At 37.7% G+C, this 23,721-nt stretch overlaps 1 protein-coding gene across 1 annotated transcript; it reads left to right on the top strand.

Moving 5' to 3' along the window:
- The first annotated feature begins 1,732 nt into the window (after window positions 1-1,732).
- Window positions 1,733-20,582, top strand: LOC143853702 (uncharacterized). The gene is made up of 27 exons (XM_077363422.1): window positions 1,733-2,027; window positions 5,938-8,697; window positions 8,793-9,029; window positions 9,153-9,425; window positions 9,550-10,002; window positions 10,120-10,341; window positions 10,498-10,716; window positions 10,839-11,060; window positions 11,185-11,406; window positions 11,542-11,763; window positions 11,888-12,109; window positions 12,239-12,460; window positions 12,580-12,801; window positions 12,926-13,147; window positions 13,267-13,488; window positions 13,613-13,837; window positions 13,962-14,186; window positions 14,310-14,534; window positions 14,653-15,156; window positions 15,277-15,765; window positions 15,853-16,317; window positions 16,426-17,211; window positions 17,308-17,442; window positions 17,539-18,093; window positions 18,201-18,368; window positions 18,456-18,741; window positions 18,877-20,582. Exons 1-27 carry the CDS (start codon window positions 1,986-1,988, stop codon window positions 20,313-20,315), a joined length of 11,484 nt encoding a protein of 3,827 aa, XP_077219537.1. The 5' UTR covers window positions 1,733-1,985; the 3' UTR covers window positions 20,316-20,582.
- Window positions 20,583-23,721: the final 3,139 nt, after the last annotated feature.

Genomic DNA, 23,721 nt, shown 5'->3' with positions numbered 1-23,721 from the left:
AACATCCAAGAAATCAATCTAAATGACAGCTCAAACATAAAAAAAAAAACCTGAGTGTTTGGTTGATGAAAGAAATAAGATACTTTCTTAATTTTTTTCTACTCCTTCAAAGTTCTCTCTTTAGGCCCTTCCATGGATAGGGTGCGTACCAAAAATCAGCCTTATAGGATCATCCTAACCCAATCAAAGGTGGAGAGGGAAAATGGACAGACAGTGTTTCTAACCATTTTTTCCCTCCACAAATGGCAGGGTTAGGATGATCCTAAATGGCTCATTTTTGGTACACACCCTATCTATGGAAGAGCCTTCCAAATGAATGCTTTAGATCGCCCAAAAAATATGGGGCCACATGAGTTTTTGAAGCAGTTGCTCAGATAAGCTATCTCAGCAGCTGTGCAAGAACACTTTTCTCTCTCTCTCTCTCTCTCTCTCTCTCTCTATATATATATATATATATATATGAATGGCTGCAAGAAAAACATTTCTGACGGAAAAATACTCCTCGGAAATTGAAGATCCCTCTAAATAAAAATTGAATATGCTTGGTTCCAGTTGCAATTTTTCGCATGAAAAAGAAAGTAGGAAAATATATAAGTATTTTTCCCTTTTCTAACTTTTCCAGGAATTTCCTGCAATCCAAACAGAGCCTAAGAAAAATCACTTGTATTATAATTAATAAACTGGATTAATGCCATCGTCAGTGATGGGGCTGTTCTAGCTGTCTTTCAACAATCTTACATATTTTAAGCAAAAGATTCTCATATTAACTGAATTTAGAGCTGTTTAATTCCCTAGTCTCTAAGATATCATTATCATAATCACTTTCATGGGAGAATTTGAATCTTTGAACTTATTAGACAGAGACCTAACTTAGCACCCACTGATTTCAACACAGCTAACAGTCATAGAGAGAATGCTTTTTTATTTGACTTCCACATCATTTCAAATTAGAAAATCCTCTACCTTGTTTTGTATTGGTGGCCCCAGCACTAATCAATCTTGGACATCCATTTGGCACACCTTGGGTGGCCCATGGCCCAGTAATCACATTACAGATGATCCCAACAATCCAAACCAATCTATTTTTTTTTTATTCTCGACAGCTAAACTGCTTCCCTTTTATTTTCCACCACCCATCTAGATGGGTTCTTGGTTGAATGGTTAGGATTAATTGATCAGAGTAGATCTTGGATCCTGCACAATCCAAGATGGTGCCCACCAAGCTGAACGACTGAGATCAATGAAAGGTGGAACCCAACAATGCCATAGATCTGCAGGGCATCATATTTGTACTTCCAAAAATACAAAATGGAGAGTTTTTGCTATAGTTGAGTAGCTAAAAGACAGAAATACCCCCTTTTCAGGAAAATAAAACAATTGTATTACCAATATTTTCTCAAAAAAGCCAAGCAACCCACAATGCAGATTATTAAAGTAAAAGCTACTAAAAAAGTTCTGCAGATGTTTTTGCCTTCCGACCACAGGTGGTGGACACTGCAAATCTTCAGGTGGAAAGGATAAGAGTTTTAATCTATAAACCTTGAAAAATATCATGGGTGACGGGTGTACTTGCAACTTTTCCAAAAGGTGGAAAGTAAAGGAATCTTAATCTATAAGCACACAAAAAATGATGGGTGTTTTTGTAATCACACAAAATCAGTACAACCAACACAGACAAGAATATACTGAAAAATAAAAAAACATTGTGGCCAATAGCAGAAGGAAATTAAAGAACAAGTCATTTAATGTTTAGCTCCTCTCTTCACTAATCTAGCTGTCAAAAGAATACTACAGATACCAAATTTAGACGTTCAAAAGTTCAAATCATGCATTTTTTAGAAATTTGTTTTGAAGCATAAGCAAGTAGAAAGAGAAAGCAAAATAGCATAAGCTTACTTACAGAGTTCGCCACCTACCATTTTCCCAGAAAAAGACACCCTTTTGCAGTTTTGTCACCTTGATCTTTAAGAAATTCTGCATGAAAAATGGAAACTGATGCTGGAATTCCAGAAACAGTAGCGGGAAAGGTAAGAGACATCAGTTCTCTTTTTCATTCCATGGTTTCTGATTTATTATGTTCACTGTATCATGGTATGTAAGATACAAAGATTGCAATTCATGTGATCTTCATATTTTAGTATAAATCATGATAAACTTCTCAAATCATCATTTGAAACCTGAGAAAAATAGCACAATTGAGATATGAAATTATGAATTCCTGGGTTTTAAACATCATGTCAAACCAAGGATAAATAGCTTTGAGTTTGCGGTTTCACTTTTACTCTGCCATCTACCAACTTTTGTTTCACTCAACTTCTCAAGAGTACGCCCCTTCAATCGTGCTTTGGAAACCAGAATCTGTTTTTTATTTTATTTTATTTATTTTTTTTATTTCTTGCTTTGAATTGCTTTGCTATCCTTATCTGCTGCTGAAATACTTCTGAATTTCTTTTGTTTATATACGTTTCTGAAAATTAGATCTCGACATTTTGAGTTCTCTTTATTGTAATTAGACCATAAAACTATAGGTGTTTTCTAGATTTCCTAATGACAGTAACATTTCAGACTTCGTGATTTAATTAGTCACCATGAATTTATTAAATCACACACACAATATGCCAATTTGTTCTTGCCTGCCCAATAGATTCCAAGAGACAGCTGTGTGCCTAGCCTAAGTGTTTTGAAAATTTTACGATTTGCCATTCAAATTTAAATCTTATGATTCAAATCAAATCTTATGGATTTGAATCCCATGATTGAATCTTAATCTGTATGAATCCTGCGATTTTCGATTGAATCTTACAATTATATCATAAATCATACGATTAATGTGATTTATCTTATTTAAGTTTTGTATAAAAGAAACTATGGCTTTCTTTCAAAAGCCTCCCTTTTCCTTTCTACATTAGAAAAAAGCATTTGAAAATCCTCTCGTGAGAAGGAAGAAGACAGGAGGACTTCAAAAGAATCAAACCAATTTGAACCAGTCGGCATAGTACATGTGCTTGAGCGCATTACATACATCTATGAGGGACACAACTATAATGAGGACAACATCAATGTTTTACCAATTTTTTTTATAATTGATATTTGTCATTTCATGTTTCAGACTTTCAGAATTGATATGATCTTGTATTATTTTGAAGATTATCATCCAAATGCATGGGTTTGGATGAGAAATAGATGATTAGTATGGGAGAAATTTGTTAGCAAACAATTCATATTATGATATTCAATAACTAATCATGGTAGTTTCTATTTAAATTTATAGTTTTGGATGAAAATGAATAATTGATTATTTTATTATGCACTGATTTGTTTATAATCTTTTTTATTTTTTGATGGGTTAGGATGATCCTATGGACCTGATTTTTGGTACACACCCTATCTATGTAAAGGCCTTCCAAATGAATGCTATGGATCACCCAAAAATATGTGGGACCCATGTGTTTGTGGCACTCTAGCTCATATAAGCTATATGAGCTCTAGCTCACAAACAGTTTTCCCTTTATGTATATAGGGAAGGCCGGCTCCACTCATCAATATTTATCAATGAATTCAAAATTGATGGAAAAAATTAGGACAAGAGATTTGAGTAGAGAAAGGTGAAAAATATCAAACCAATAAAAGGTCTCATCGGCTACGACGGTGGTCAAGGAAGGGGAGGCCAATCCTTAGACTAGAGAGTTGTTGAAGTTCCCAAGTTTCTTGGGAGCAGATCTATATTGGTTATATAATTGGATGGGTAAAGGAACCAAAGGATCCCAAGTATGAGAGATGAGAATATGAGAGTCCTATAGTAATGCCATGGCTGTTACACTTTATGCAGCTTAGCATCAGCAGAGGATTAATGTTCTGCATACAGCAAAAGATTTATGGGACACTGTCCCCATACAGCAAAAGATGTATGGGAAACTGTCGCCCATACTCCCATAAAGATTATATTGCTAGTCTTTCAGCTACAGTAAGATGTAGCGAATCATGTTCAAGGGGAGATATCCGTAAAAGAATACTATGGTATTCCAAGGATCAATGAGAAAAGTTGGATTACTACCAACCCATTGCTCCTCGCATTGAAGATATGAGCAAACTGTTGAAGAAAATAATTTGAAATCCTAACAAAATAGGCCTCCACCCGCAACCTTGACTGAGTTGCTTGAGGACAAGCAATCTTAAGAGTGTAGGACTTATAATGTTCTTTTTTGTGGAGTATGGCCACAAGTGCGATAGGGTTGTGGGTCCTTGCCCTCATTTCATTTAGAAGCACATGGGAGGGTTTTTATGTGTTCAAAAGGGCTTTAAGTGAGGAAGTCGGGCCCCACTTTGCATTTTGTAAGGGTTTGAAGAAGGGAATATCAAGCATGAAAAATCTGGTTTTTCTTTTGTCATGCATGGGGGTTGCTCCCTTCTCCTTCGCCCACCCCCATGCCCGAGAGACAAGGCTAATCCCTGCTCTTGTTGGAACCAAGATTTTAAATTTCGGTTTCGGTCGGCAGGGAAACGGAAAGTTTTCAGTTTCGGTGGAAATCTTGTGAAAACACATAAACATATGGAAACATATGCAAATGACGAAATTGTAAGATGAAACTTTTGGAAATGCTATAATAAACACAAATACCTACTCAAACCATCTCTTAAGCAAGAAAACCATCCATAATGGGTTAATCACATCGAACACCTACTGACATGCATTGTCGCACATGTCTGTCAATAAATAAGTACACTGTAATGAAGTATAAGAAAGTACAATGACTGGTCTCCCCTCTAAGCACCCCAACTCTATGTCAATACCACATAGAATTACGAGGTATTGTTGGTCTCTTGCCGATCTGACATCCTATGCATAAGATACAGTTACTTTGCTGTGCAGTTCAATGATGTTGCCTACCAAACATCATTCTCTACATTAATGAAATGAAATGCAAATAATAACAACTTTCCAGTTTGTGTCGTTCCAACCATTTTGGTCAAATTTTAGGAATTTCGGTCGAATTTCAAAATTTTGGTCAAAATTTCGGGAAAATAATGACGTAAAAGGACATCATGTAGATTTCGTTTTGGTGGAGGTGGAAATGGAAACATGTTGGTCGTTTCAGGGAAATTTCGGGAAAATTTAAAATCATGGTTGGGATCCCTTGGTGCTTACCTTGAGTGAGATCCTCTTACGGCTTCATCTCCTGTTCATTGTTTGTAGAGCCTCATCATAGTGCATCAATTCCTGGGAAAGGAGATCAGAACATACCGGTAGAGGCATTTCTAGCAAGGATCGGTGTGGATTCACTCCCATTTTTGAAATCACAACAAGGGGAACCACATCTTGATGTTTGAACTGTTTATTGGAGAATGGTTCCAAGTTATTTTCAGATGTCTTTATCATTTTTACAGTTTAAGAAAGCTCTACTAGTACTCCATTTACAAACTTGTTTGTTCTTGCTTTGGTTTTGGTATTTATTCATGGAATCAGTCCACCATTCGCATATTGGAAATTTTGTATTTTCGAACAAGGGTTGTTACAGCTAATCCAATTATACTCCAAATCTCAGATTTTCTTCTTTCACTTTTTATTAGATTGTTCTCTGTTATGATCATAGTTCAAGACATACCTGACAATGCCACTAGCTTTCTGTAAATCTCTTCAATGTATTATACAGATTTCTGTAGTTTTACTAGCATGAGATCATCGACTCACAATGAAAAACAGTATCCAGGTTTCACGTTTGTTTTTCATATCTACGGATTTGGTCCATATCAAGAACACAGAAAGAAATGGCACTTGCTTCTTTTTTTTATAGTTTATTTCTATTGATATTTCTGATTACTTAGCCTTAGTGTTGTGGCTTGTGACAAATGCCTGGTTACTTGAATTCGAAAGTTCAGTGATCCTGTCCTTTTGAGTATCATTATTTTGCAATCATCTTTACAGTCTTTTTTCTGCAGGAAATAGCAGAAACTAAAGATATAAGCTGCGAGCAATGTGGCACAACTATCACAGAGCGAAAATATCTAGAACTTGAGAAAACCCCATCAGAAAAACTTGAGATGCCGAGATCTGAGGATTCGGTGGAAAAAACAAGATTTGAGTACAAAAATCCGGAAGAGCAGGTTCATAACAGATTTGTCATGGGGAGCAGCAGAGGCAACTTTGAAACAATTGCTTCAGAGGATTTGCCAAAAGTTGAACAAAAAGAAGTGTTGGAAGTAACTACAGATGCCTACAAAGATGAAAGTTTTATAGAATCATCTTTGCAAAATGAGGTTGCTTTGGAAGAAATCTCTGCAACTTATGAAAGGGGTGAGAAGAGAGAAAATGTGATTCAGATTGAAAAGGAGACGGAGACTGAAATAAAATTGCAAGAAGATAAGATAAATGGGGATGAAGAGAAGGAATATGAATTACCATCTGAAGAAAAATATGTGAAAACAGTTTACCCGAGTTTACGGGAAGAAGAGGAACCTGGGGACAATGAGGAAGGCCAAGAAGCACTGTTTGATAAGCATAATATTGATCAATTCGAGGCATGTGATAAAATGGAAAAACTAGTCGTGAAGGAAGAAGAAAATACAGAGCAAAATATCAATTCTCATACTGGCATAGCGCAGGTATCGTTGGAGGCTATCATTCAAGAATATGAAGTTGAAGAGAGAGTACAGATAGAGAAGATCGATGAAAGTGGAGTCATTGAAGAGAAGAAACAAATCTCTGACAATAAATTTGATGGTTTATCAGTATCAAAAGAAATACAAGGAAATAAGTCTGAGGAATCCTCTAAAATAGACTTTGAAGATCAAAATATCGCATTGCTGAATGTCGTTGAAAATATGGAACAAGAGATTCTCAAGGGAAATGAGAGGGAAAACGACAATCTCAACACCGTATTGATTGAAGAAACCAGTTTTCAAGAGGCAGAGAAAGTCGGCGAAAATCTTGAGAATACTGATTTTTCATCTGGAGAAACAAACCTAAAAAACATTGATGAAAAAGGCAATGTAGAAAAGGAGCAAGCAGAAGGTGATGTAACAACTGATACAAGTCATAATACAGAAAAGATAATTGATGAAAAGCTATTCGATAGTGTATCTATGACTGACAAAATAGCAGCAAATGGCTTACAGGAGGAAGAAACGGAAGACATGAGTTTCAAAGAAGATATTACTTTGGAATCTGGGGAACAGATACATGAAAAAATTGAGGCAACTGATAATGAAAATCTAGGAACTCCATTCGTCACACAGTCTTTATCAGGAGAAAGTTTTGAAGAACATGGAGAAGATATATCTGCATCACAGGCACTAGCAGACAAACTTGGAGAGATGAATGTAGAGAAGGAGGAGAAAGCATCTGAGAAGGTGCTAGAAGAAACGATGGATTTTGGAACCACGAGTGTAACAAATGTGAAAGAAGACAAAGAAGATGAAAGCATTCACAGGGACCTTGATACTGAAATTGTAGTTGTCAAACAAGAAACAAAAGAGGCTCACTTCCAAGAAGACAGAATAGAAAGCGAGGAGCTAGAAAAAGCATCCAATTTTGAGGTTGTGAATAAGAGTCCCGAAACAATCAATGCAAGTGAAAAGATAGAGAACGAAAAACTAGAGGGAAATAGCCTTGGAGGAGCTTCTATCTCAGCAACCACAATGCCTACAAGCATCCACAAGTTAGAGTATGAAGAGAAGGGTCTTGAACGAAACAATTCAATTCAAAACATTGAAGAGGAGATAGTAGACAAAGAAGGCAGCAGAATTAGTGATAAGGATGAGCTTGAGGCGGCTTCTGTTTCAATGCTAATGGAAGAGACAAGCTTAATTAAAGCTGAACCGGATCAGAAGGCCGTAGAGATCTCCAATCTTGCATCCGAAGCAATAACTCTAGAAAAAAATAAGACCACCTTACAAGGCAAAGAAGGAGAAATCATTGCAGAACCTCTTGGGCAGGTGTCAGTCAAACAAGATCCTGAAACAATGGTTTCAAGCAGTAAGGTAGAAATTGAGGCTCCAAAAGAAGAGATAACATGTGACAAGAACCTCACTGTCTCATTTCTAACACAATCATCAGAAGAGAGCTTCCCACAGAAAGAAGTAGAAAGCGAAAAAAATGAAAAAGACACTGAGACTGTCCGTGAAGCAGACAAGTGTGAAAATAAAATTGAAGACCCATCTGAAGTGAAGGTCCAAAACAAAAAGTTTGATGCATCAGCAGTGGCAAAGCCCGTCGAGAAAGCCTTAACTAAAGACAGCCTAGAAGAAGAAACAGAATATGAGATGCTTGAAAGAGTCTCTGGGTCAGTGTCCAATGTTCAGAATAATGAGACAATTGCTCAGACAGAAAAACTCGAGACTGAGATCTCAACGCATGCAGAAAGCTCTGATAGAGTGGTTGGTGCATTATCCACTTCACAAGCTTCAGTTGAAGAAAACATGCAGAAAGAAGGAGCTTTTCTGGAAGTTGACAAAGAGCACCTTAACAAAGCAATTGGAGTGGGTAAAACCATGGAAAGTTTGATTTTAGAGGAAGAGGGTGCCCTTAAGGACCTTGATACTGTATTTCTCAAAGGTCAGACAGTTGAACAAAGTTTTCAGGAAGACGAGGAGGAGCAAAAGAAGCTTGAGGGAGCAACACCTGAATTGGAGGATGAAGAGCAGGGTTACAAATCAGAAGATGCAAATGACACCACAAAGGAAAAAATTACAAATGATGAGGTCAGAACAGCATATAATTGCTGAGATTTTGCTCCTTTGCATTTGTTCTATCTTCTATTTTTCTTTACTAAGCTGTAGCTTAATTTGTTATGCAGGCATATAAGGAACTTGAGACAGTTGGTGCATGCGAGCACACTGAAAAACAGACCACGGAGGGAGAAAACATGTTGAAGAACCTCAATACTATACCTATGAAAGATGAACTGGTTGAACAGGATTTTCAAGAACATGAGTGCGAGAAGTTGGAGGAAGAAACACCTAAACTGGAGGATGAAGATCAGAGTTCCAAAGTGAACGATATGATATCTACAACAGAGGATGGAGAAACTGAGGTGGGAAAATCATAACTAAATGACACTTATCTTATATACTCTTTCCTTCATTACTTGTTAGCACTATTTTGAACCTTCTGATTTGTTACAGGCTAAAGCTTTTCTAAAACTTTCCGGTTACAGGTTAAACCTTGTGATATATCCGAAGACCAGGACCTCGAAACAACAGGTTCAACAGAGAACAAAGAAACAATAACCATTACGGATAGGATCATTGAGGGAGAAAGCACAGTTAAGGACATCAATACTATACCCGTGAAAGATGAACAAGTTGAACAGAGCTTTCAGGAAGGTGAGTGCAAAACGGTCGAGGAAGCAACACCTCAACTGGAGACTAAAGATCAGAGTTCCAACACAAACAACACAACATTAACATTAAACGATGAAGAAAATGAGGTAAAATCATAAAATAAAATGACACTTATATCATATATTTTCTTTACTTTATTACTTAATACCAATAAGTTAAACCTTCAGATTTATTACAGGCTAAAGATTTTCTGGTGCATTCGAGTTGCAGGTTGAAGGTTATGATATATCCAAAGAACAGGACCTTGAACCAAGAGGTTCAACGGAGAAGATAGAAACAGTGAACGTTAAGGATGAGGAAGACACTGATTTGGTTTCTGAAGAACAGACCCAACAAACCATCAACACAAAGAATTTCATACAATTGGATAGTACCGAGGGAGAAACTGAACATGAGAATCCTGAAAGAACCTTTGAAACAGTGGCATGTGAGGAACTTGAGGCAGTTGGTGCAGGTGAGATGACTGAAAATAAGACAATAGAGGGAGAGAGCACTATTAAGGACCTCGATACTATAACTGCGAAAGATGAACTGGTTGAACAGCTCTTTCCAGAAGGTGAATGCAAGGAGGTCGAGGAAGCAACACCTCAACTGGAGATTAAAGATCAGAGTTCCAAAGCAAATGACACAATATTTATAACAAAGGATGGAGGAAATGAAGAGGTAAATTAACAAAATAAAATGACAAATTTATCTTCAATATTCTTCCTACTAATTAGCTTAGGTTGAACCTCCTGCATTATCCCAGGCTAAAGCTTTTATGATAGTTTCTGGTTACAGGTTAAAGCTTCTAATATAACCACAGACCTCGAAACAACAGGTCCAGCAGACAAGATAGAAATCTTGACATTTAAGGATGAAAGAGACACAAATAAGAGCACTGATGGTTCACATGTTACGTCCACGTCTCCAGAAGACAGTGCGCAGGAACAAGTATGCGAGGAAACCACTCTTTCTGTGCCTGACGAAAATTTCCCAGCAGAAAGTGGAGAAAATAAGGAGGTAAAATAACAAAATAAGATGACAATTTTATTTTCCATATTCTTTAATTTACTACTTTTTTTTTTGAATAGTTCTTTAATTTACTACTTATTAGCACTAAGTTGAACCTTTTGCGTTATTACATGCTAAAGCTTTTTTGGTACTTTCCGGTTACAGGTTAAAGCTTCTGATATATCAAAAGACCAAGAAACAACAGGCCCAACAGAGGAGATAGAAATCTTGACATTTGAGGATGAGAGAGACTCAAATAAGATCATTGATGATTCACATGTTACGTCCACATCTCCTGAAGACAGTGCACATGAAGAAGTACGTAAGGAACCCACTGATTTGGTGCCTGAAGAAGAGAGCCATGAAAATGGAGAAAATGAAGAGGTAAAATGACAAAATAAATGATAATTTTATCTTCTTTATCTTTCCTTTACTACGGATTAGCACTAAGTTGAAACTTCTGCGTTATCACAGGCTAAAGCTTTTCTAATAGTTTCTGGTTACAGGTTAAAGCTTGTGATATATCCAAGGACCAGGACCTCGAAACAACACGTTCAACTGAGGAGATAGAAATCTTGGCATTTAAGGATGAGGGAGGCTCAAATAAGATCAGTGATGCTTCACATGTTACGTCCACGTCACTTGAAGACAGTGCGCAGGAGGCAGGTCAGGAAGCCACTGATTTGGTGCCTGAAGAACACAGCCATGAAAATGAAGAAAATGAAGAGGTAAAATAACAAAATAAAATGATAATTTTATTTTCTATACTCTTTCCTTTACTACAGATTAGCATTAAGTTGAAACTTCTGTGTTATCACAGGCTAAAGCTTTTCTGATACTTTCCTGTTACAGGTTAAAGCTTCTGATATATCCAAGGACCAGGACCTCGAAACAACAGGTTCAACAGAGGAGATAGAAATCTTGGCATTTAAGGATGAGGGAGGCTCAAATAAGATCAGTGACGCTTCACATGTTACATCCACATCACCTGAAGACAGTGCGCAGGAAGTAGGTCAGGAAGCCACTGATTTGGTGCCTGAAGAACATAGCCATGAAAATGGAGAAAATGAAGAGGTAAAATAACAAAATAAAATGATAATTTTATTTTCTATACGCTTTCCTTTACTACAGATTAGCATTAAGTTGAAACTTCTGCGTTATCACAGGCTAAAGCTTTTCTGATACTTTCCTGATACTTTCCTCTTACAGGTTAAAGCTTCTGATATATCCAAGGACAAGGACCTCGAAACAACAGGTTCAACTGAGGAGATAGAAATCTTGGCATTTAAAGATGAGGGAGGCTCAAATAAGATCAGTGACGCTTCACATGTTACGTCCACATCACCTGAAGATAGTGCGCATGAAGTAGGTCAGGAAGCCACTGATTTGGTGCCTGAAGAACATAGCCATGAAAATGGAGAAAATGAAGAGGTAAAATAACAAAATAAAATGAGAATTTTATTTTCTATACTCTTTCCTTTACTACAGATTAGCATTAAGTTGAAACTTCTGCGTTATCACAGGCTAAAGCTTTTCTGATACTTTCCTGTTACAGGTTAAAGCTTCTGATATATCCAAGGACCAGGACCTCGAAACAACAGGTTCAACTGAGGAGATAGAAATCTTGGCATTTAAGGACGAGGGAGGCTCAAATAAGATCAGTGACGCTTCACATGTTATGTCCACATCACTTGAAGACAGTGCGCAGGAAGTAGGTCAGGAAGCCACTGATTTGGTGCCTGAAGAACATAGCGATGAAAATGGAGAAAATGAAGAGGTAAAATAACAAAATAAAATGATAATTTTACTTTCTATACTACAGATTAGCATTTACTACAGATTAGCATTAAGTTGAAACTTCTGCGTTATCACAGGCTAAAGCTTTTCTGATACTTTCCTATTACAGGTTAAAGCTTTTGATATATCAAAGGACCAGGACCTCGAAACAACAGGTTCAACTGAGGAGATAGAAATTTTGGTATTTAAGGATGAGGGAGGCTCAAAAAAGATCAGTGATGCTTCACATGTTATGTCCACATCACCTGAAGACAGTGTTCAAGAAGTAGGTCAGGAAGCCACTGATTTGGTGCCTGAAGAACAGATCCGAGAAAACAGAGAAAATGAGAATGTAAAATAACAAAATAAAATGATAAATTTATCTTCTATACTCTTTCCTTTACTACATATTATCATTGAAACTTCTGCGTTATCACAGGCTAAAGCTTTTCTGATACTTTCCTGTTACAGGTTAGAGCTTCTGATATATCCAAGGACCAGGACCTCGAAACAACAGGTTCAACTGATGAGATAGAAATCTTGGCATTTAAGGACGAGGAAGGCTCAAATAAGATCAGTGACGCTTCACATGTTACGTCCACATCACCTGAAGACAGTGCACAGGGAGTAGGTCAGGAAGCCACTGATTTGGTGCCTGAAGAACATAGCCATGAAAATGGAGAAAATGAAGAGGTAAAATAACAAAATAAAATGATAATTTTATTTTCTATACGCTTTCCTTTACTACAGATTAGCATTAAGTTGAAACTTCTGCGTTATCACAGGCTAAAGCTTTTCTGATACTTTCCTATTACAGGTTAAAGCTTTTGATATATCCAAGGACCAGGACCTCGAAACAACAGGTTCAACTGAGGAGATAGAAATCTTGGCATTTAAGGATGAGGGAGGCTCAAATAAGATCAGTGACGCTTCACATGTTACGTCCACATCACCTGAAGACAGTGCTCAGGAAGTAGGTCAGGAAGCCACTGATTTGGTGCCTGAAGAACAGATCCGAGAAAACGGAGAAAATGAGAATGTAAAATAACAAAATAAAATGATAAATTTATCTTCTATACTCTTTCCTTTACTACATATTATCATTGAAACTTCTGCGTTATCACAGGCTAAAGCTTTTCTAATACTTTCTTGTTACAGGTTAAAGCTTCTGATATATCCAATGACCAGGACCGCGAAACAACAGGTTCAACTGAGGAGATAGAAATCTTGGCATTTAAGGATGAGAGAGGCTCAAATAAGATCAGTGACGCTTCACATGTTATGTCCACATCACCTGAAGACAGTGCGCAGGAAGTAGGTCAGGAAGCCACTGATTTGGTGCTTGAAGAACAAATCCGAGAAAATGGAGAAAATGAGGAGGTAAAATAACAAAGTAAATTGACAATTTTTCCTTCAATATTCTTTTCTTTACAACTTAATATCACGAAGATGAACCTTCTGCATCATAACAGTCTAAAGCTTTTCTGATATTTTCCGGTTACAGGTTAAAGCTTCTGATATATCCAAAAGCCAAGACCTCGAAACAACAAGTTCAACAGAGAAGATAGAAATCTTGGCATTTAAGGATGAGGGAGGCTCAAATAAGATCAGTGATGTTTCACATGTTACGTCCACATCACCTGAAGACAGTGCGCTGGAAGAAGTAGGTGAGGAAGCCTCTGATTTGGTGCCTCAAGAACAGAGCCATGAAAATGGAGAAAATGAGGAGGTAAAATAACAAAATAAATTGACAAATTTTCCTTCAATATTCTTTTCTTTACAACTTAATATCACTAAGATGAACCTTCTCCATCATAACAGTCTAAAGCTTTTCTGATATTTTCCGGTTACAGGTTAAAGCTTCTAATATATCCAAAGACCAGGACCTCGAAACAACAAGTTCAACAGAGAAGATAGAAATCTTGGTATTTAAGGATGAGGGAGGCTCAAATAAGATCAGTGATGTTTCACATGTTACGTCCACATCACCTGAAGACAGTGCGCTGGAAGAAGTAGGTGAGGAAGCCTCTGATTTGGTGCCTAAAGAACAGATCCATGAAAATGGAGAAAATGAGGAGGTAAAATACCAAAATAAATTGACAATTTTCTTTCAATATTCTTTTCTCTACAACTTATTAGCACTAAGTAGAACCTTATGCATTATTACAAACTAAAGATTTTCTGATATTTTCCGGTTACAGGTTAAAGCTTTTGATATATCCAAAGACCTGGACCTCGAAACAACAGGTTCAACAGAGAAGATAGAAACCTTGGCATTCAAGGATGACATAGACTCAAAAAAGATCAGTGACGCTTCGCATGTTACGTCCACGTCACCTGAAGACAGTGCGCAGGAAGAAGTAGGTGAGGAAGCCATAAATTTGGGGCATGAAGAAAAGATCCAAGAAAGTGGAGAAAATGAGGAGGTAAAATAAAATAAAAAATTACAATTTTATCTTCCATATTCTTTACTAGTTATTAGCACTAAGTTGAACCTTCTGCACTTTCACTGGCTAAATCTTTTCCGATGCTTTCCGGTTACAGGTTAAAGCTTCTGATATATCCAAAGACCTTAAAATAACAGGTCCAACAGAGAGGATAGAAATCTTGACATTTGAGGATAAGAGAGATTCAAATAAGAGCACTGATGCTTCACATGTTACGCCTACGTCTCCTGAAGATAGTGAACATGAAGTAGTTGAGGAAGCCACTAACTTGTTGCCTCAAGAGCAGATCCAAGAAACCATAAACACAAAGAAAATCATAGAATTGGATAGCCCTGAGGGCGAAACTGAACCTGAGAATCTTGAAAGAGCCTTTGGATCAGTGGCATGTGAGGAACTTGAGGCAGTTGGTGCAGATGAGGACACTGAAAAACAGAATATAGAGGGAGAGATCATTGTTAAGGACCTCGATGCTATACCCTTGAAAGATGAACTGGTCGAATGCGAGAAGGTCGAGGAAGCAACACTTCAAGTGCAGGCTACAGACGAGAGTTCCAAAGCAAGTGATGAAATATTTACGACAAAGGATGGAGAAAATGAGGAGGTGAAATCATAAAATAAAATGACACTTTATTTTGTACTGTCTTTCCTTTATTACTTATTTGCACTAGGTTGATCCTTTTGGTTTATTATAGAAAGCTTTTGTGATACTTTCGGGTTACAGATTAAAGCTTCTGATATATCCAAAGAGCGGGACCTTGAAACAATGGGTTCAAATGAGAAGATTGAAAACATGACTGTTAAGGATGATGAAGACCCAAATAAGATAATTGGTGCTTCACCTGTTCCAACCACTGATTCGGTGCCTGAAGAACCGATCCAAGAAACCATCAAAACAAAGAATAACATACAATCAGATATCCTGAAGGGAGAAACTAAACCCAAGAACCTTGAAAGTGCCTTTGAAGCAGTGGCTTTTAAGGAATTTGAGGAAGTTAGTGGGGAAGAGATCACTGAAAATCAGACCATAGAGGGAGAGGGCACAGTAAAGGACCTCGATACCATACCCGCAAAAGATGAACTGCTTGAACATCATTTTCAGGAAGGTGAGTGCAAGAAGATCAAGGAAGCAACACAGGAACCGGAGGATAAAGATCGGAGTTCCAAAGACAGCGATACAACATTTATACCAAAAGATGGAGAAAATGAGGAGGTCAAATCATGAAATAAAAGAAACTTTTATCTTCTATTATCTTTCCTTTATTACTTATTAGTGCTAATTTGAACTTTCCGGTTACAGGTTAAAGATTCTGACATATCCAAACAGCAGGACCTCGAAACAACAGTTTCAACTGAGAAGATAGAAACCATGACCTTTAACGACGGGGAAGACCCAAATAAGATCATTGATACGTCACCCGCTACAACCCAGATCAAAGAAACCATCAACACAGAGAATATCATACAATCAGATAGCCCAAAGGGAGAAACTGAACCTGAGGATCTTGAAAGAGCCTTTGGATCAGTGGCACGTGAGGAACTTCAAGCAGTTGGTGAAGATGAGATCACTGAAAATCAGACCATAGAGGGAGAGAGCACTGTAAAGGACCTTGATACTATACCCGTGAAAGATGAACCGGTTGAACAGCACTTTCAGGAACGTGAGTGCAAGAAGTTCGAGGAAGCAACACCTCAACTGGAGGATGAAGACCGGAGTTCCAAAGAAAAAGATGCAATACTTACAACAAATGATGGCGAAAATGAGGTGGTGAAATCATAAAATAAAATGACACTTTATGTTCTATTTCTTTCCTTTATTAGTTATTTGCACTAAGTTGATCCTACTGATTTATTATAGGCTACATCTTTACAGATACAAGAAACCATCTACACAAAGAATAGAATACAATTGGATAGCCCTGAGGGAGAAACTGAACCTGAGAAGCTTGAAAGAACCTTTGATTCAGTGTCTGAAGAACAAGGTCAGGAGATGATCGTTGAAATGGAACACACCCAAATTGATATCTCAATGGACAATAAAATCCCTGACAAAGAATTTGATGTTTTACCCACCCTGAAAGTTTCTGATCAAGAAAACACACGGAAAGGAGAAGCTCCTCAAATGGAAGCTGGAAATCCTATCAAGGAAGCAAATGAAATAAGCGAAAGTGGAGAAATTACGATCACAGAGGAAGAGGAAACTACAGATGAGGTAACAACAGTATCGAACTTAGAACGAAACAATGTAGAAGGTGAAAAACTTGAAAATGCTTATTCAATTGACTCCGAAAATAAATCGGAGAATGTAAATTCAAGGGAGAACAGAGAAGAACAATCGCCAAAGAAAGATGAATCTTCATCTACAGATTTTCAGAGAGGAAAAAATGAATATGAACAGCTTGAGGAAACCTCAGGAACGGTGTATGAGAGAATTGAGACAGCGGGGGCGGGTGAGAATATTGAAAAACAGATCATAGAAGAAGAGGGCAGTCTAAAGGACCTTGGTACTGTACCTGTAGGAGATGACATGGTGAAAGAATGCATTAGGGAGGATGAAAACGAGGGCAAGGATCTCGAGGAAATAGCACCTAAATTGGAGCCTGAAAATCATAGTCACAAAAACAATGATGCAAATGAAATGACAGTTCCAAATGAACAGGTCAGATCAGAAAACAAAACATTAAAGCTTCATATGTTTCCTTAAGATTCTACTCTTCCTTTTTGTTTGTTCAGTTGAAACTTCACTATTATGCAGGTGTCTGAGGGTCTTGAGGCAGCAGCTGCAAGTGAGAATCTCGAGGAAACAGCACCTGAATTGGAGCCTGAAGGTCACAGTCACAAAAACAATGATGCAAATGAAATGACAGATAATGGAATTCGAAATGCACAGGTCAGATAAGAAAACAGAACATTAAAGCTTCATATGTTTCCTTTTAGATTCTACTCTTCTTTTTGTTTGTTAAGTTGAAACTTTGCTATTATACAGGTGTCCGAAGGCCTTGAGGCAGCTGGTGCAATTGAGAACACCGAAATCCAGAAAATAGAGCAAAACAGTGCTACTAAGGAACTCAATACTTTATCTTGTGGAGGTGAAACAATTGAAGAAAAGTTTCAAGGAGATGAGAAAAAGAACTTTGAAACGTCAAGTTCTGAAAAACCAATGGGTGAGGAAGACCTAGAGAACCTTGATGCTACAAAACCAATGGGTGAGAAACTTGAAAATGCATGTGAATTGGACACTGAAAATGAACTGAAGAACATCGTTGAGACAGGAAACAGAGTAGAGATGCCAGAGGAAGTGGAAACTATATATACAGACTTGCAGAAAGAACAGACGGAACAAGAGCAGCTTGAAAATCCCTCAGTCGACCTAGTGTCTAAGGGACTTGAGACAGCTACTGCAGTTGAGAACATTAAGAAACAGGTCGTAGAAGATGAGACCACTGTTAAGGAATTAGGGAATATATCCATCACAGACAAAACGGTTGAAGAAAGTTTTATCTCTTTTGAAACCAGCAAGGAGAAAATTCCAAATGAAGAGGTTAGAACAGAACATATAGTTGAAGCTTTATCTCTTTTATTTTCTTTTCTTTTCTTTCCATTTTATTATTTTTATGCCCGTTGAGTTGAAGCTAATTTGTTACATAGGTGTGTGAGGAACTTGAGGCAGCCTGTGCAAGTAAGAACAATGAAAAAAGTACAGTAAAGGAAAGGGGTGCTTCTAAGGAACTCAATACCCTATTGGAGCCTGAAGACCAGAGTTGTGAAGCAAACAATGCAAATGATACCACAAAGAATGGAATTTCAAATGAAGAGGTCAGATCACAACAGATAACACTTCTTCTTTTTTCCTTTCCCAATCCTTCTACTCTTTCTTGACTGTCACGTTCTCATTTATCACAGGTTAAAGATTCCGATTCAGTGTCCATAGACGAAAACTTTGAGATAACAGGCTATGAGAAGAAAGAAATGTTCAGTGACGAATATGAGGACAACCCAAATACGAACCTTGATGCTACACCTGCTACAAAAGTGTCAGAACGAGAAACCAAGCAAGAAGTATGCGACAAAGTTGAGGAACTGCCTGATTCTGTGCCTGTAGAACAGGTGGTCTCAACCGTCAACACAAATGAAAAGAACATAGATTTTGTAATAGAAGAGACGAGTATCCCGAAAGGCCTTATCGAAGGTGAGAAGCTTAAGAACTCCTATGCAAATTCAATTTCTCTTCATCAAACAAGCAGTTCAATTGATATGCTAGAAGAAAAAATTAAAATTCTGAAAGATAATTACGCTAACCATGATGTTTCATTCTTCACCACAGATTCAGGCAAAGAAATACTACAGAAAGGAGGCAGTGTGAAGATAGCAGAAGCTTCTAGTTTTGTATCTGAAGAGCAGAGCTTTCAAAAGTTAGATGCAAAAGATATTGTCGAAGATGAGGAGAAATCAGATTTGATATCTGTTGAGCCAGCAACATCTGAAGCAGGTCATGAAAAGATAGACGTTGAAACTTCAGAAAATAAGCAAAAGCAACACAGAGATCTCGATGCTTCACTTGTTCCACAGCCTTCGGTTGATGAAATTTCACAGACAGAAGACATTAAGCTTGATGAAGTCTCTGATTCAGTTTCCAAAGAGAAGGTTCAGGAAACAACCATTGCAAGAGAAGTTGAAGAAATCCAAATCCCAAACAATGAAGAAGCCCCCGTTTTCTTACCTATCAAACAGACAATAGAAGAAAGAAGCATTGCAGAAGATGAACTAGAAGGTCCCAAGAAGCTCGAGGACACCTCTGACTTGGTTCTTGAAAAACAAAGCCATGAAAAGATAGATGCACAGGAGAATGCAGAAATCGCTATTAGAAAAGGTGAAGAAACCCCACAACAGAGTCTCGATGATTCAACTGTTATACAGGCATCTGAGGGAGATAAAAAGATAGAAGAAGTCTGTGATATGGTGCCCGGAACTGAGGTTTTTAAGACAATTTTTGCAAGTGATAGCACAGAACAGGCTTTCCTAAATAGGAGTATTCCAGATAGCAAGCTTGATATTGGCATGTCTGTAGCCGACCCTGATTTGGTGTCTGATGGAGAAATACTACAAAAGAAAGGCAGTGAAAAACACGCAGAAGCCAAAGACATCTTGCAGAACATTGAGAAGAATTCCATTGACAACAGAGGGATAAAGAGTTTGGTTGACAATGAAAACACTCTATCGAACGCAGAGGACCCATGCGAGAAAACACTGCAGAAATCCATAGTAGAAATTTCTGGAGTTGAGTCAGAACTAAAAGGAGAAAAATGTGATGAAGAAAACCAAGATGGAATTACTGAGAAGAAAATGGAAAATGCAGTAGAAGAATCCAAAGCATCAGATTCTGATAAGGTTCGGTTATCCGATCTCATACAGAAATCTACGAGGGAAAACTTACAGATGGCAGAAAATCTCATGGAAGAAAGTAACCAAACAGTAAACAAAAATGGCTTGAAAACTGGACAGGAAGAGAGCGTTCAAGTTGAAGATGAGAAAACAGATGAAGAAAAAGATGAGGAAGAATTAGATGAACATAAAAAAGAGGAGTCGGGCTCTGATGCTCCAGTCATAGTCGAAGCCTCTAGAGATGCAGATATAAAGCCAGCACATAAGAAATCTCACAACATTTTGTCAGGCGTAGGATCAAAGGTCAAGCATTCAATTGCAAAAGTAAAGAAGGCCATCACTGGTAAGTCTTCCCACCCAAAATCATTGTCACCAAAATAAGGAATGTGTGGTAGTCAAAACAGTTGGAGGAGGTACATTGATGATATTTGCAATTATCTATGTGGAAGCCTGGTTGGTGTGGATGCTTTTCTTATGCTATTACCAAGGTGTGTATATGATGTATGCTATTCGAATAGATAAGATCAGTTGTACAAAATCAGTTAGATGAAGCATTCTGTACCATTTGTTCATAGTTGTATTGGTGGAATTCACTTCTGTATGTACAATTTTCAGTTGTTAAGTAAATCAAATGCCCTCTCTTCTGTATTTTGTTATATCAAAACGATTTTATATGGATAGAATTAATAAATCAATTTTGTAGGGGTTATATGAATGAAAATCATCATGGTTTTCAAGCAATATAAACTAGAAACTTCCTCATAATTTGTTTAATAGCAGCAGTGTCCTAGATGCTATTATAAGAGAAGAAAGAATCTTGTCTATTTAAGAAATTTTTGCTATAAGGTATTATAGTTTTTTTTTTAATCAGCAGTTAGTTCTTCAGAGAGCAGCAAAATTGAATACTCATTGATAGACTATCATGATAACCTCAATTTTGCAAATAAAAAATTTCGTACATCTTCTTTCTTTTAAATAAGTTCTTTTATTACCCGGTTGGCCATCATATAAAAACTCATTTTATTGTGCCAAATTGAAAACAAACATATAAATCTTATGGGCGCTGGTATCTCTCCTCCGCCCCCCTGTAGTCTATTTTCCGCCCCCTTGACGGCTGGCTAACGTTTTAACGTTAGGCTTTAACTTATATAGTTATATGTCACGTTTCCCACCATTTGCTCTCTCTCTCTCTCTCTCTCTCTCTCTCTCTCTCTCTCTCTCTCTCTCTCCGTACACACAAGCACACAACAGGAACAGTTGGTGGGCCAAACAGAAACCGTTGGTGTAATGGTGGGCCCATCTTTGAACAACGTAGGCCCCACCCATACCACACCATAGGATAATCCAAACCGTCCATTTGATGTGCCATAAACGTAAATAGGTTGCGTCCCAAAATATCATTTCCATAGGCTGATCCTAGCCCTCCGATCTAAATAGAAACTACATCTTATGCAACCTCTATAGATTGTAGGGTTGTGATCATCCTATGGAAATGATTTTTGGGGTAGCACAACCTATTTACATTGTGGCCCATCAAATAAAGGGTTTGGATCATCCTATGGAGTTGGTCATACAGTAACATTAAGGCCCGTCCACAACATAGGATGTTCCAAGCCGTCCATGGTTTAGATAATCCTATGGAGTTGGTCGTACAGTAAGATTAAGGCTCACTAGTAGGACCCACCGATATTTTTCAAATTGAAGTGTACCGTCCACAACATAGGATGATCCAAGCCGTCCATGGTTTGGATCATCCTATGGTGTGGTTCGTACAGTAACATTAAGGCCCAATTTAGGCTCCACCCATATTTTTGAAAATGAAGTGTACCGTCCATACCATAGGATGATCCGAGCCTTCCATTTGATGGGCCATAACTTAAATGGGTTGTGCCCCCAAAATCATTTGCATAGGATGATCATAGCCCTCCAATCTATAGAGGTTTCCATAATAAGCAATTTCTCTTTATATCTGAGGGCTAGGATCATCATATGGAAATGGTTTTTTGGGACACAACCTATTTACGATGTGGCCTATCAAATGGACCGCTTGGATCATCCCATGGTCTGGACGGTACACTGTCATAGTGGGTTGGTACTCTTATTTTCTCCTTCAAAAGTGTCTTGGATTAGATCTAGAGTTTTTTAGTTTAAATCTGAATCCTTTTTATGATCAGATCCGGATTTTTCAGGTTAGTTTTATTGATAGGGAGACATCCTTTGATGAAGACAGATAAATTGTACACTCCATAAGACACATAAAATTTGAAAATGGTTTCACATTAGACCCGGCAAACGGGTAACCCGGGAGGGTACGGGTAAGAAATACCGGCGCAGGTACAGGTAGCCTTTCATGAACCCGGAATCCACCCGGGTGGGTACGGGTATACCCGCGGGTAACCCGGCAAATCTAAAGAAGAAATTATATATATATTTACGAAAAGAAATTATATGATGAATGGGTGTATGAATACATACTGCTCTGTTTGGTTGCCAGGTTTTTTTTGTTCCTGGGAGTTTTGTGGGAGAGTAAGTTAAATTTTGGTCCCATCCCATGTTTGGTTGCCTTTTAGCACTAGGTTTATTTTAATCCCACTCTTGTAATGATTACTTGTGGGGTGAATTTTTTAATCCCACTTTTGTAATGATCGCCTCTTCATCCCATCCCAAGATAACCCCAGGAACAAAAATAAACTCAGGAACCAAAAATAAGCTTGAGAAGAATTTTTTTCTACCCAACAGTTCAAGCAACCAAACAAAGGTTTTTTTTTTTCCCACCATATCTCCCAGGGTATTTTTTTCTCCCACATAACCAAACATGGGATTTTTATTTTACAAGGATACTTCCAGGACTTTTTTTTCCCACCTATCTCTCAGGGTATTTTTTTCTCCCACATAACTCCCGGGAATAAAAAAATCCTGGCAACCATACAGAGTAGGTGGTACGATGGATGTACAAGCCTTAATATTTAATCCAACAGCAGCTTCTTAACAAGTCAGCTGCTATTGGATCAAATATCAAGGATGGGATGATGAGTACATGTTTATACGCCCATTCATCATACAATTTTTCATTTACTTTAACAAATGTTTGTTTTGGTACAACCAAAGATACGAGTCACATGGTCTGATTGCTTTGACTTGTTTTGTTGGCCCGCCCACATAGTCTATTTTTTAGTGTTTAGTGTTTAGGCCTCAAGAATAAAAAGTTGAAAACCGAATGGTAGGTAACCCGTGGGCACCAACGCCCGACCCAGACCCACCTGCGGGTCACGGGTACGGGTATTTTTTTCGCGGGTATTGATATTGGTACCCGTACCCCTGCGGGCCGGGTGTACCCACAAGTACGGGTCCCATGTTGCCGGGTCTATCTCAACTAGACTAATTCAAAAAAGAAACACATATTTAAATAAATAAATAGCATGAATATTGACTTCTCATGCTGAAATTTCACGCTGTACCTAATAAGCAAACAAGCATACACCAATATTAGGGCAACTTTTGATACCTCTCATAATTATTTACTTATAATCTTATATGCCACTGGGTTTTGCACTCAATTACAATGATTTGTGAATAATAGTTATAATAAATTTCAAAATGATATAGTTAATGGCTTCCAAAGAGGATGTAATCTTCTATGCAAAAGCAGAGATGATATTGTGAAGAAGCATAGCTAAAAAAAGGCCTTATTTTGCAACAACATGCTTGGGTATACCCTTACATACTTCGTTTTTTGGTGTACATATCCTCTATTTTGCTCTGTTTGATACCCATTTCCATTGAATTA

This window comes from Tasmannia lanceolata, unplaced genomic scaffold (genome assembly GCF_043159265.1).
Source record: "Tasmannia lanceolata isolate RefF3 unplaced genomic scaffold, GAP_Taslan_0.1 ptg000020l, whole genome shotgun sequence".
In the NCBI taxonomy this organism is placed as follows: Eukaryota; Viridiplantae; Streptophyta; class Magnoliopsida; order Canellales; family Winteraceae; genus Tasmannia; species Tasmannia lanceolata.
Note: the sequence above shows the minus strand (reverse complement) of the source record. Positions and strands in the feature narration are given on the sequence as shown.